Source organism: Astyanax mexicanus, chromosome 10, assembly GCF_023375975.1.
Source record: "Astyanax mexicanus isolate ESR-SI-001 chromosome 10, AstMex3_surface, whole genome shotgun sequence".
Classification (NCBI taxonomy): domain Eukaryota; kingdom Metazoa; phylum Chordata; class Actinopteri; order Characiformes; family Acestrorhamphidae; genus Astyanax; species Astyanax mexicanus.
Genome location: NC_064417.1, coordinates 50049566 through 50064745, shown reverse-complemented (window position 1 = coordinate 50064745; position 15180 = coordinate 50049566). Strand labels below are relative to the sequence as shown.

General features: G+C 40.1%; 1 protein-coding gene across 3 annotated transcripts in view; it reads left to right on the top strand.

Annotated features, from left to right (window-relative positions):
• The window catches only part of afap1l1a (actin filament associated protein 1-like 1a), a 78619-nt gene that overhangs the window by 48409 nt on the left and 15030 nt on the right, over positions 1 to 15180 (top strand). For all 3 annotated transcript variants that reach the window (XM_022683681.2, XM_022683682.2, XM_022683680.2), the window contains 8 exons: positions 4582 to 4707; positions 5455 to 5538; positions 5652 to 5737; positions 7499 to 7610; positions 9192 to 9290; positions 11105 to 11313; positions 12165 to 12344; positions 12574 to 12657. In XM_022683681.2, the coding sequence (XP_022539402.2) occupies positions 4582 to 4707; positions 5455 to 5538; positions 5652 to 5737; positions 7499 to 7610; positions 9192 to 9290; positions 11105 to 11313; positions 12165 to 12344; positions 12574 to 12657 (980 nt within the window). The remainder of the gene's footprint in view (positions 1 to 4581; positions 4708 to 5454; positions 5539 to 5651; positions 5738 to 7498; positions 7611 to 9191; positions 9291 to 11104; positions 11314 to 12164; positions 12345 to 12573; positions 12658 to 15180) is intronic.

Here is a 15180-nt window from a genome sequence, read left to right as displayed (position 1 = left end):
TTAATTAGTCAGGGGTGTGATTTGGGTGTAAAGTATAATAAACCAGTCTGTGACTTGCCTTTTAATTTAAGAGCCAGGTGTGCTCTGACTTTGACTAATTACAATTTATAATATAAGCATAAGTCAAAAGAGTTTTACATTTACGGCATTTTTACATTTTTACGTCTCTTTCACAGGTTTTTCCTTTTACACAATTGGACCAATGTTGTGTTAGAAGTCTTGCCCGAGGACTCTTATTGGTGTAGCACAGTATAGTGTCACAGGCAGGCCGTGGTGTTATCCACTACACCACACCAACCACTAGTTGGTAGTAGATAGTGGGTACCTAGCCTGGATAGCTGGATTGTTAGGAGCAGAGAGGTGGGCATTTGTTAACTTGGGGTAAAAAAAGGGTTAGTGGCTAATAACTCCAGCAGAACATATTATAAGAGCCTAGCTAAAGGAAGAGAGCCAGAAGGTAACATAGACACAATGGCATTCTGAGAAACTGATATGCATCCACTCCACCATCCACCAAATTGATCATTTTACCACAATGCCCCATATTTTATGAATGCCTTGATCTGTAGCCATTATTTAAATTAATTTTCCCAAAAAATCGTCAGTGCACCTTATAATCCAGTGCGCCTTATGTATGAATTTTACCGGTCAGGTTGTAAGGAGCAGTAAAGCCACTCTGATAATTTACTGAGTATAAGGGAGTTAGCGCTGCTAACCACGACTGGGAATCGCTGTTAACTGGGGCTGGCTAGCGCTGCTAACCATAGCTAGCCTTGGACTCACCAAGCTTACTGTATATAAACGAAAATGCTTTATTCGCTCAAATAAAGTTTTCAGGAGAAAAATCTGTGTAGATTAACATCCAGCGCTCATTTGCTCGTTTTTTTTTTAAAGAATTACAGTTTTGTTTACTTAAGTGCTTCCCCCAGCCTCCTCTATTAGAAGTGATACATGGCGACGCCCTTCTGATTCAGATTTAGATTACTTTATCTGTTCTCGAGGGGCCATTGAAAGGGCATAGAGAGTAGCTAAGAGAAGGGCTCACCACTCCCTCCAGAAAAATAATCACAGAATAAACAACCACATTCATACATACAGTACACATGCTCTATTAGATCTATGTTCCAATATCGTGTCATAATATTCATAATAATAATTTTCTAAAATACAGACTTTTTACTCTGAGATAGATTATAGCCTGAAGCTCAGTTTTTGTTGAAACATTAAAATTTTGAGTGCAGAATTACTGCAGCTCGCCTAGCAGGAATAATATTCTTGTCATAACAAGTCATAATATTTTGTAGGAATGTATAATAGAAGGTGGTAAGAATGTCCTTGTTAAAGTTGAGCTCCATCCATTGCAACAACCAATCAGAATAGAGATCATTTTCCGTATATTAGTTATAGAGGCACAGTGAAATCACTTTAAAAAGCTGTAGAACTAAGAGCTAACTAAGAGAGATGCAGATTGTAAATCCCACAGAGAACAGTTAGCATATAGGAGCATATAGGAGATTCACGGTAGTTGAGGGAGAGGTGGGATGTCTGTAATTCTGTAAGAAATAAAGAAGTTGAGCGTGGTGATGTAAAAAATAAATAAAAGAACTTATCATAAGTGAATCTGCCAGTTACTCTCTGACTGTAAATGCATTATAGATTTGAAAGCAGTGCTCATTGTCTAAAAAGGTTGTTTGGCCCTTTTGCAAGTTGAGGCAATTTTTTTTACGAGGCATACTGATTAACAGCCAATCAGAAAAGAGATAACTTGCATATACCAATTATAGAGACACAGTAAAATCACTTTAAAAATCTGAAATGGAGCTTCAGAGCCAAACTGATACACTATAAAAAGAGATGTAGTGTATAAATCCCATATAAAACAATATATAAGAGATTCATGGTAGCTGAGGAAGAGGTGAGATGTCTCTAATTCCAAGGATTGAAGAGGATTGAGAATTGTGATATAAAAATGAAGGAGTTTAACTAAATACTTTAACAAAAGTGAATTTGAAACTTAAAAACGATTTCAACTTCCTGAGCAAGTACTGTCTCTGATGGCATTTCTTTAGTATCTACTCTGTGTTAGAGAAGAACCTCAGCATGTTGTCGAAAATTGTCCCCAGGTATTTATTTATATTCATTCACGATCCCTTGCTCACTTCGACGTAGGTATCCTTACTAATGTCGCTTAGTGTGCCTTATTATTTGGTATGAAAATAGACCAGAAAATAGACGTTTATTGATAGTGCGCCTTATTATCCGGTGCGCCTTATAGTCCGAAAAATACGGTAAAGAAGTGAGATTTCAGTTTAAACTGTAGTTTAATGTGCCAGAGCCATTAGAACAAATTTTATTCTTAGTTTTAGTGCACATCCAGGCAGGAATGTTACTAATATACAGAGAAAAGCTTCTCATATGCTATATTATTCCCCTAACGCTGTAACATGCTCTGACTCCTCAAAGCAAATGTTTAGAGTAGGCGAGTGTCATCTGGGCTCTCCACTCCCCTGATGTAGACTGGGTGTTGGTGCGAAAGCGTGGGCAGCCTGCCATGGGTCAAAGGGCACGTCTTCCACGTTTCTGTGTGTGTGTGTGTATAAGAAAGGGGGTGTAGAGTTCGCTCAGAGGAGTGATCTCGTCCCACAGAGACCTGGACTGGAACTCTGGATCTCTGCCGGGACGTCCTGAGGTCCGAACCTGTTCCAAGTTCTAAGGCCGCTAACCTGTCGTCATCATCCTCGCCTATAACTCCTGCTCTCGGCTGACAGAGCTGAAGACACTCTGTGGAGTATAGCGTTACGCCGAATCATACGCCGAATCTCCATCTGACTCTCCTCAGCTCAGGAAGCAGATGAGAGGCGGAGAGGTAGACCAGTTTATCCACCAGAAAATCTGCATTAAATCTACGCTAGTGATGCTCCTCATGTCTGTAGGCTGACGACTGTTTATTTTAGGGTGGGGGTATCACTAATGTTTTCCCATTTAAATGGATTTCTGATTTCTGAGTCAATTCAAGATTATTTCAGGTACAATAGCAGGTTTCGTTCGGATTTAAATAGAGATTTTTAGGTAACTAATGTTATACTTGTGCAAGAAACACTCACTCAGTTGCTATTGTGAACAGAGTCCACACCAATGTTAGTGTGTTTGTCTTTGTTAAATTGTATATATCGTCGCCGTCCAATGAAAAACAAGTACAGTATCTCCAAAACAGCAATTTTACTTGAGAGAGAAAAAACCTTCTAAACTTTCAATGGAAATCAATGTATAAAGTGGAAAAGAGTTTATTTCAGGTCATTTTTAAATATTTCTATTGGTCCGTTCATCAAGATATTTTGCACAGTACAAACAGACAATTTGTCTGTTCGAAGTATGTTGTAAACTAAAAATGTATAAAACTGGAGATACTTGTTTTTCATTGGACAACAATGATATACAGTATTTAATCTGGTTATTTTTGTCAGGTTTCACACTGCAGTTTAGTGATCGGATTAAAAACGACTTTACAACATCCTGTTGTCGTCATCATCAGCTAAGTGGGCGGAGTCTCTCTGTTTATATAATTGACATTAATAACTGGTTTGTAGAATGGACAAATTTCAGCACAACACCTATTCTTTACTCATTTGTTTTATTTAAAGACTGTCTTAACTGCTTCTATGATCAGGAGATTGCTGGTTTAAATCCTGGTCATGCAGCTTGCCATCAGCTGCCAGAGTTCTGAGAGAGCACAATTGGTCTTGCTCTCTCTGGGTGGGTACAGTAGATGGTGCTCTTTCCCCTTATCACTCCTAGGGTGATGTGGATCAGCACAAGGCTGCATCTGTGAGCTGAGCAAACTGAAAAATTTGAAAGTCTGGACTAAACAAGGCAGGTGTGAAAGTGTCTACATGAAGAATGGACCCAAAGCATTTACTATTCATAATTTTAGCTTCAAAAATAGGCTCATTGTAAAAAATAATATTTTAATTTAAGGGTTTAAAGCAGCAATAGGTAGGATTTCCTTGATTTTTGATCTTCTTAAAGAAGTAAAATTACAGCTTGAAACTCACTGCAGCGCTGCATTGAGGTGTAATAGGAGGAATAGCGGTGCTCTCGTGTCTGTGCCGGAGCTCCTCTGAGCTCAAACCAGACTCTGTAAGTTTTCTGAGGTGGCTGCGACCAACGCTCGCGAGAACTGCGACCTGCTTTCCGACCTTTAGTTCTAACAGTTCTACAAGGACTACTGGTTCATTCTTTACAAACTAACATACAGACACTCTGACAGAAGCTGGAAAGAGACCGAATATATCTGTGAAAGCCAGAAAACGAGAAAGAGAAACTAATCCGCCTGAAACATTTATTACACTCTGCAACTGTAGGGGGAGCCCACGAGCACAAAATCTCAATCCTACCCAGTGGAGCTTTAAAGACCGAGGTGAATAGAAAATAAACCTTTGTCTTGCTGTTTTCATGCTGTGATTGTTAGATGTTTGCAGGTGATCTGACTGAACGCTTATTGCTCTGACTCTTAGAGATGGTTGTATAGTCTTGTATAGTCTGGTGTCGAATAACCTCTGACTTTGACCTTTTGATCCTCAGCTATGGAGCTGTTGGTGAGTGAGCTGAACCTGCTGCTGAAGCTGCTGGACCACGAGACGCTGAGCTCGGCTACAGAGGAGAAGAAGAGTGCGGTCAGGAATCTGCTCAAACAGCTGCAGCCCTCAGGTGACTTTTAATCATTTTGATGTAAAATATAAGCTGTGATTTACAGAACTGTTACGAATGTAGTTTCATAAAGCTCAAGACCAAAAGATACTATGGCAGTGACAGAGTTTGTAATTTAAAGTTTCTTTCCTGATAAATCAGCTATGATTAGTTCTGGGTCCTATCATACACCCTCTGCAAGGTGTGTTGTGTTGCTCATTGCTATCTTTCACCCTGCCAACAGTCTATTTTCACTACTTCTACCTGCATCGTTTAAAAAGCAACAACATTTGTGAATATATCTACACTGGTGGGTGTGATGGTCTGGAAATGAAAAGGTGTGTTTAGATACATTTCTTGTGTATTGCTTTCTTGGCATCGGAAAACAGAGGTGCATCGCTGACTGAATACAACCTAGGCAGACGCCAACACTCTCCCCATAGCTGCTTCATTAAATTACCAATCTGCCAAAATTAGAGCACACCTGGCTCTTAAAGGGAATGGCAAGTGACACTCCGATTGGTTTATTTCATGTTACACACAGAGCACACCGATTTTTTTAATTGGCCTTACAGTAACTGATTGATTACTCAATTAACTTTAACTACTCAAACTAATCAAAACCAGCTTGGAGTCCTAATTTTCATGTTGGAAATACAGCTTAAGATTGTGTCTTACCTAATTCTCACCACATTTAGCCCAAAAGTACTGAATTAAATGAATAAACATATTATTTTCTCTTTTTCCTTTACCTCTTTCTCTCTGAAGTTACTGGACCAGACTACATGTACATGAACACCTCCGTCTACAGAAACGGCACCAGCTTTGTGGAGTCTCTGTTTGAGAAGTTCGGTAAGTGGGAGCGGCTTTGGCGTGCCTCACTAAGCAGCCCCCCACTCCCCACCCCCCCGCACGCTTTTACCAATAATTCCTGCACTAAAAGTGTTTACGTATCCTTTCCACAGACTGTGACCTCGGTGACCTCAGAGTAGAAGTGGAAGAGCAGAAGAAAGAGCCGAGCCAAACAGACCAAACATCTCCCGCTAAACCGGTGAGGACCCACCTTCTCGTAAATTCCCTGTTTCTGCGATTCCTGAGCGTTTTCTCGAGGCGGCGGCGGAGTTTGAGTGAAGTATAAGCCCTGGTGTCCGTTTATAATAAGGGTGGTGCTGCGTCAGGGTGAGGTATGGCAGGAAGATTAATCACCCAGCGCTGGAGCCTCGCTCCATCTGCATAGCAGACCGAGGGCCAGCAGGCCGTCTTTAAGTCAGTCGCTGTCCCGCGTTGCTGTACGCTCGGTCCTGTGGCCAATCCCTGAAGGGCTGTGATGACTTAATGAGGGGAAAAAGAGCTCGTCCAGGCTTTCCATAGACACATATTGGCTTTATTTTACTGCAGGACCGAGCGGTTCTGAGGACGTGCTTCAGCAAGGAGCGCTTACAAACTGAGTCCCATTTTCTTAGCAAGTTATCCTAACAGTACTTGGGGCCACAAAAACATTTGGTAGGAGGATTTAATGACTAAAAATCAATTAAATAGCTACCCTGACATTGATAAAGCCACAGTAGCAATGTAGCAAAAAGGCCAGTATTCTGTTTTTCCGTAGCCAGCGTGCTAACGCTGCAGTCGTAATGTTGTAAGCGATATTGGACAAAGCCCATTACCTACATGCTATCTCAGAGCCAATAGAGTTGTTGGACAGTGTTGGTAGCAATGTGGGACAAGGCTGTTAGCCAGCATGCTAATGCTTCGGTAGCGATGTTGTATGATTCCTATGTCTAACATGCTAACACTGCAATAGCGATGTGGAACAGGCAGGGCCAATATCAAAGTGATGTGAGACAAAGCCTTTAGCCAGCATGCTAATGCCATGGTAGTGATGTGGGATGATGAGGCCAGTAATTAAATAGGACAAGGCCCATAGCCTGTATGCTAATGCTGCGGTAGCATTGTTAAATAATTCCCATAGCCAGCATGCTAACGCTGTACTAGCAATGTTAAATGGGGCCTGTTGCAATGTGAGACAAGGCCCATATCCAATGTGCCAACAGCACAGTAGCATTGTTGGGTGAGGCCTATTGCCAGCATGCTAATGCCACAATGGCAATGTTGGATGGGGCCAAAAGCTAGTGTGCTAACAGTGTGGTAGCGATTTTGGAGGGGCTAATAGCCAGTGTGCTAATGTTGTCGTAGCAATATGGGATATGGACTATAGCTAGCATGTTAACGTAGTAATGGCAGTGATGTTAGACGAGTAACATAGCCAACATGCTATAATAATGCTAACATTGCTGTAGCAGATGTTTGATGAGTAGCTTAGCCAGCATGCTAACACAGTTGCCCACAGAATGCTAACTTTTTACAGCAACTGTCTCTAACTTTGAACTATTAATATAAACTGTACACATCCAGGTTCTGATTAAACAACACATTAAATAGAAAAAAAACAGTAACAGGTCCATATCAGCACAGAACTGTATGAGCTGTATGTTCTTTTCCCTGCAGTGGAAAATAAATCGTTGTGTGCGTCTCTCTGTAGGGGCGTGTCCGTGTACTAAAGCTTTTATTAAAACAATGCTCATCGCTAAACACTGCCATGTAGCCTATTGTTTTGCTCGTTTCTCATTTTTATTAGCTGCAGGGGCCACATATCATTGTTATTAGGCTGAACTTGCTGAGTGGTGGTTCCCTGCCATCGTGGCTGGCCTCCTGACAGCAGGACGTCTATGGAAAAGCAGATGTTGATTGAGAGGGGATGTTCGGAGCCAAAAAGATGATTTAACTCTGTAACATTTCACCCTCTTTTCACCAGAGGACAGCTGACTCGCCCCCTCCCCTGCCCAACACCCCTCCCCCAGAGGATTACTATGAGGAAGCTGTGCCACTCAGCCCGGGCACCGTGCCAGAGTACATCACCAGCCGCAGTGAGTTTCGTCTCATTCGTCTCATTCCATACATAGTCATTTTTTATTGGATGACATCTAATGGAAGATCTAAGCTTGGAAAATGTGAGTTTAGATATACATGTATTGTCTGTGGAAATAAATCCCATTATTGCATTTTTTCCTGATTTTCCTAAATAAAATAAACACACACAAACTGATATACCAAAAGTACTAAAGCTTAGATTCTCTACCCGAACCCGACCCAACCCAAGGCCCGACCTGAACTCGGCTCGTTCTGGCCAAGATTTCCCACCTCTTTCTTCAGGCCGGGTCAGGTTAGGCAAAACAAAAATTGTCTGTGACGTAGGCAGCTGTTTTTTAATGCTATTTTTATTTTATATAAAGCTATAGCGTGAAAATCACAATATAGCAAAGTAACAAATCAAACTGTTTTTAAATAAAAGTTGCACAAGTGAGAATGTTATAATCACGTACACCTGAACTCATTCACTTGTTCGACTTGCAACGCTGTGTTTATCTGTTCTTAAAAAAAAAATTCTTAAATAATAGGTCTATGCTTCTTCAGTGTTGCAATGTTAATTTACATAATTCGGTGCAGATTTCGCTCATTCAATTAGTCCGAAAATGTTGTTAAAAACCTCAGTTTTAACACTGTACCTACATAAATAATAGGTTTAAATCGGGCTCAGGCTCACAAAGACAGTGGGGTTGGGCTCGGGCAGAACGTGCACGGATCGGTCTGGGTTGGGTTGCATATTTTGGGCCGGAATCTAAGCTCTAAAAAGTACTAAAATAACAGTATAATAAAAAAATAATAATAGCAACATTTTTTTATAGAACCTTTTACACATTAGGTATGTAGCTCAAAGTAATCCAAAGTGTATAAGTAAAATAGAAACTAAAAACAGATATAATAGATATAAAAAATTAAACACAACACAACAAAAAATTACATAATCAAAGACAAAGCAGATCACTCATATCAAGGGGAATAAGAACAGATAAAATTATAAAATTAAGAAAATATTGCAGAAATAGATAATATAATGAAATATAGTCATTCAAGTCAAGTCATTATCAACCGCTTCATCCAGTAAGGGTCGCGGGGGGGTGCTGGAGCCTATCCCAGCCGGCATCGGGCGGAAGGCAGGATACACCCTGGACAGGCCGCCAATCCATCGCAGGGCAATAATGAAATATAATGTATGTATAATACAATAAAATAAATAAGATAAAATAAAATTAGGTAAAGGTGTTTTATTTTGTCGTTTAAAAAAAAATGCCCACTGAGCCAGCTTCTCTATTTTTTTTTTTTTTGGTAAAATATTCACTAGTTTTGATATTCAGACCGTATGCAAAATTAAAATTGTAACTGGTACTGAACCTTAAATGAAGGCAAAGCATTTTTAAAAACTAGTAAAACAGGGAATATTAGGAAGAAATAAAGAAGAATAACTTGCCTGATATAGACAATAATATCCATAATAAAGGATTGCAGCTCAAAACACCTTTTTTATTGTTATATTATATTGAGCACATTTAAATTTTTAACCTTCCTTTGGAATTTAACCTTTACCACCTGGCCCCTCTGACCTCCAGGCAGCTCTAGTCCTCCCAACTCCATTGAGGATGGGTACTATGAGGACACAGATAATAACTACCCCACTACCTGCATAAACGGCCAGCGCAAAAACTCCTGTAAGTTTGGAACCGTTCATATTTTCATAACACATTATTTATTTGTCTAATTTTATGTTTTATCTTTTGTTTTTTGTTTTTTATTTATTTTATTACTGGTTTTACTTTTGGTCTTTTACTTCTTTTACTTTTTATTTCATTTATTTTGTCCTTTTTTATACTTTTTTAACTTGTTATTATTATTTATTTTAGTTCCATCATTTAATCTTTATAATTGTGGTGATATTTTAGTCCTCTATTTCTTTAATTTTGTTTTTTCTGTATTTTATTTACCTCTTTTGTTTTTCGCCTGTCTGCATATCCTTTTATTCTGAATTATTTTATATAATTCTTCTCAATTAAATTCTATATTGTTTGCTTGTTTTTATAATTTAAACTTACCGTATTTTTCGGACTATAAGGCGCACCGTATTATAAGACGCACTATCAAAGAACGCCTATTTTCTGCTATTTTTCCATACATAGGGCGCATCGCATTATAAGGCGCGTTAAGTGACACTAGAAAGGGTGCCTATATCAAAGTGAACAGGGGTGGCGCCATGTTTCCCTTCCCCCACCGGGGGTGGTCTCTTGCCGGTGGAGCGTCTCAGTATACAAATCTAGCTCTTTCAAAGTCAAACGAGTGCTGGATATTAATCTACACAGATTCCTCTCCTGAAAACTGTTTATTTGGGTGAGTAACGTGCTTCAGTTTATTTACAGTAAGCTTAGATTTCCAGATGTCCACTAAGACTTGCTGCACCAGCGTTAGCATAGCTATCCGCTAGCACGCTAGCTAGTCACCTAAACTAGTAAAGTTAACCCAAACTTAAACGACAGCGTTACACTGAGTAATCCTGCGTGTTCTGGTAAGACAGTGAGATATTAGCTAGCGATTCGTCCCCCGTAGCTTGTTTTAACACGGTAAACAAGCAGATTACAGGCTGGTAAAACTCACCTCTGAGAGAGTTAGCGCTTAGCATCTAGCTAATGCTAGCCAGGCAAAGCAGCACAGACTTACAGGCCGATAACTCACCTCTGAACGGTGAACGCTTAGCGATTAGCTTCTAACTCTAATAATACTGCTCCAGCAGTATTAAAAGTACTAAATTTAGAAAATACTGATCTCTGAACAGTGAAAAAGCTAGCTAGCTAAGCGGTTAGCATCTAGCTAATGCTATTGCTGCTCCAGCCTCGGAGCGGCACGGCTCTGCACGGAGTGTGTGTTTACTGCTCCTTACACCTGACGGGTAAAATTTAGATAATACTGATCTCTGAACAGTGAATAAGCTAGCTAATGCTATTTGCTGCTCCAGCCTCGGAGCTGCACGGCTCTGGACTCTGTATAGCACTGAAACTCTGTATAACGCTGCACCGAGTGTGTGTTTACTGCTCCTTACAACCTGACGAGTAAAATTTAGATAATACTGATCTCAGTGAATAAGCTAGCTAGCTTAGCGGTTAGCATCTAGCTAATGCTATTGCTGCTCAGCCTCGGAGCTGCACGGCTCTGGACTCTGTATAGCACTGAAACTCTCTATAACGCTGCACGGAGTGTGTGTTTACTGCTCCTTACAACCTGACGAGTAAAATCCATACAAAAGGCGCACCGTATTATAAGACGCACTGTCAATTTTTGTGAAAATTAAAAGTTTTTAAGTGCGCCTTATAGTCCGAAAAATACGGTACTTTCAATCAGTTTAATTTGGTAAAGGCTCGGCTGCATAGAAAATGAGGGTTACCCTCAATGTAATACAGAGTGGAAATAAAGCTTGACATACAAATACACTCTGTATTTAGAGTGTCAGTGCTGAAGCTTGGTCTCTGTCTTTCAGATAATGATTCTGACGCTCTGAGCAGCTCTTATGAATCGTATGATGAGGAAGAGGAGGAGAAAGGTCAGCGTTTAACTCATCAGTGGCCCTCTGAGGAGAACTCCATGGCCCCGGTGAGGGACTGCCGCATCTGTGCTTTCCTGCTGAGGAAGAAACGCTTTGGTCAATGGGCCAAACAACTGACCGTCATCCGTGAGAACAGACTGCAGGTGAGCCGGGGTCCTGCTCAGCCTTCCTGAAGGAAAAACACTGAGAGATTTTCACTAGTGGCTGCTTAGGAGTATGGATATGTAATCATGCTATTTTATTATTAGCTGTTCTGGCACTGATCTGTGAATGCAATCATTTTTAGCTTTTCTAAATATAAACAACATGAGAAAGAACAGTAGGGAGAAATAAATCATTGGTAAAAATAAGTCATTGGTCAAGATATATAAAAAAAATCATGAAGATATATAGAAAATGCATTTTTGACCCATGTTTTGCAGTAGAGGGGTATTGATACAACAAGGCCTTTTATTTAAAAAATAAGAAAGAAAGAAATAAAATAAGGATGTACTATGATCAAAAGCAAGTTAATTAAGAAAAACATTTAATTAGGAATTAATTAATTAATGTTTTGCTAAGATATACAGTATTATAGAAAGTGAATGTTGATGTAAATGAATGTGTATTATTTGTGACCCATGTTGTGCATTAGAGGGGTAGTGATACAAAAAGGCCTTTTATTCAAAAAGTAGGACAGGAAAAAATAAAATAAGGATGTATGATGATCAAAAACATGTTAATCGAGGCATACCTTTAATTTTGATTGATTACATTAATGTATTGCTAAGATATATCATAGAAACCCTTAGCCATACATGAAGTTACATAGAAAATGAATGTTGATCATTTTTGACCCATGTTGTGCATAAGAGGGGCAGTGATACAAAAAGGGCTTTTATTTAAAAAGTAAGAAAGGAAAAAATAAATTAAGGATGTACTTTGAATACTGAATTATTAAATTAATTAGTTGCAAAGATTTATGATCCATATTTGTTGTTTGTTTTAATGGCAGTGCTACAAAAGCTCCAAAGACCAGTCTCCCTACATGGACCTGCCGCTAAACCTGTGTAACGTCATCTACGTGCCGAAGGACGGCCGGAAAAAGAAGCACGAGCTGCGCTTCTCCCTGTCCGGAGGAGAGGTTCTGGTTCTGGCAGTTCAGAGCAAAGAGCAGGCGGAGAAATGGCTGAGGGTAAGAACTCTGAGGGATCTTTCAGGTCACGCAACCAGAGCCGTGCGACCGTCCATTAAGAATACACTCAATACACACACTGAGCTTAATACACTCGTCCTGAGCTCAGGCCAGAGACAATATTGCACAAGAGCTGAATTCCTCTGGTGGAGGCGCCCGGGTGCGGCGGGTCCGTCCACGCGCTGAGCTCTGCTGAAGTCGGCTGATTGCTCTGTGTGTGGTTTTTTAGGTGGTGCGTGAAGTAAACAGGCCAGGGAACGGATTGGACAGCTCCCCGTCCCCCATGATCCCCAGAAAGACAGAGTTGGACAAGGTAAGAGTTCTGGTGAACTTCATTATAACCTCAAAGTGCATCTTATACATACATATTATAGACCTACGTGTCGTCTATAATCCATCCTCACGCTTGGACAGGATCCACACTGAGAGAATAACGTACGTGAAGCGGCCCATAAGACTGAATGTTTATTTCACAATCATCCAAATAGTGATCTCACTGAAACTGCAGTGCTAATGAACAAATGATCTCCCAGCACAGGGTCCACTCATGATTATCACAGCTGACACCTTTCACTTTCTGATTTAGCAGCAGAATATCCAGAATATAACATAACATGTCATAACAAAACCTTTTTGGGTGAAGAAATGTTAAGTTTAATGTATATTAATTAGTTATTTTCAAGCTAAAGCCTAATTTATTCTATCTTTTTTTTGTACCTTTGAACACATTAGAAGGGCTGTGATACAAAAAGGGCTTTTATTCAAAAAGTAGGAAGAAGGAAATGAAAAAATAAAATAAGGATCTAATATGATCAAAAAACAAGTTAATTGAGAAATAGCTTTAATCCTGAATTAATTAATGAATTAATTTATTGCAAAGATAAACAGTATTCTAGAAACCCCTCAGCCATGCATAAAGTTACATGAAAATGAATGCGTGTCATTTTTGACCCATGTTATATAAAGGCATATAAAGGCAGTGATACAAAAAAAGGCAAATTTGAAAAAGGCAAAAGTATGGAGGGATAGTTTGGGACAGGCACTGGGTGATGTATGGGTTTAGAGGCGGGGCAGGAGTGAGAGCTGATTGGCTGAACTGCAGCAGCAGCAGTGAGCCTCTGGTAGTGGTGAGACGCAGATGGTTCCTTTAGTTCATTTTCTCTCAGCTTGTCCAGAAATGCATGTGTAAAGTATGGCCTTTAGTGGTGGCTTAAAGTGCAGTTTACACTATCTGACTAAAGGGGGAGCCCAGGAGCTTCCAAGGGACATGCCAAAAGTTATGAGACACATAATTAGTTTGGTTTTAAAAAGGTTTTTATTGTTCATATGCTGCATTCACACAATAAAATAAATATTGCTTGTCTGGAAATAACACAAAAAACATGAATAAACTAAAAAGAATAAGTAAGAAAAATAAAATAAAAATGAATATGATTTCTCATTGCTATTTGATGTTAATGTAATTGGATTTTTTAAGTAATATTGAATCATTATTGCTGGTCCATGCCTTTTAAATGGTTCAGACGATGTAACCAGTATCTGGAAGTGTTTATGACGGTGTTTTGTGACAGTTCTCTGCATTTCAGAATGAGGGAATATCTGTCTATCTTTCAGTGTGTAATTAAAGCCTCGTCTCCAGCAGAAAGTGATGGCTGTGTGTGTGTGTGTGTGTGTGTGTGTGTGTGTGTGTGTAAACACTGTGACAGGGTGTCTGGACGGCTCAGAGTATTCTCACCATCTGCTGTGATTAGGAGGTGTCACACTAAGTGCAGTAAATCGCTCGTTGGCGGCTGTGAAAAACACGTAACCAGTGAAATTCAGAGCCGTTACTGAAGACTGAATAAAGTGTATTTTGGTGTGTGTGTGTGTGTGTGTGTGTGCACAGTTAGAGGAAGAGTCTGGGAGGAAATGGAGCACATTTATCCTGATTTAGCGCTGGGCTCTGAGGGGTAGACTGTGGTGGGCTGGGGAAGCTACTGCTGGGATTCTGCTTCCTGACTTCCTAAACTTGCTCTGGTTCTGACTCCCCACTGGAGCTTGAAGACAAGCATTTTTCTTCTGTTTTCTCTCTTTCTCTCTCTCTCTTTCTCTTTCTCACTCTATCCTTCCTTTCCTCAGGCTACAGAAGCTAGTCAACACAGTTTTCAACTGTAGACTGAATCTGAATTGTGCACTGTGCAAATTTAGAAATGCATGTTTAAAGTATGCCCTTTAGTGGTGGCTTATGCCTGGTTCACACTACATGATTTTAGCCCAGTTTTTCAGTTTCTGGCAGTTTTCAAGTATTTGGCATGCTACATATCTGACCCAGTCTGCGACTGGGAGTCGGAAGCAGTGGCCACATACTGCCAATGGAATTACGAAGAAAGAGAGAGAACCACAGGTCCAAAACACACCCCCTGCCCTACCAGAGCCGTTTATGGAGAGTCTGAACACATTTTTCACACCAGTCGTGTAGTGTGAATGACTGACGACACAAAAAGTCGTGTAGTGTGATCCTGGCATTAAGGTGCTGTTTACACTCCCTGACTGAAGAGGGAGCCACTTCTTTAACTTTGAGATACAGGTTCTTTTTCTCTCAGCTTGTCCAGAAATGCATGTGTAAAGTATGTTCTTCAGTGGTGTCTCAAAGTGCAGTTTACAATTCCTGACTGAAGAGGGAGCCACTTCTTTAACTTTCAGATACAGGTTCTTTTCTTTCAGCTTGTCCAGAAATGCATGTGTAAAGTATGTTCTTCATTGGTGTCTCAAAGTGCAGTTTACACTTCCTCAGTAAAGGGGGAGCCACTTCTTTAACTTTGAGATACAGGTTCTTTTCCTCTCAGCTTGTCCAGAA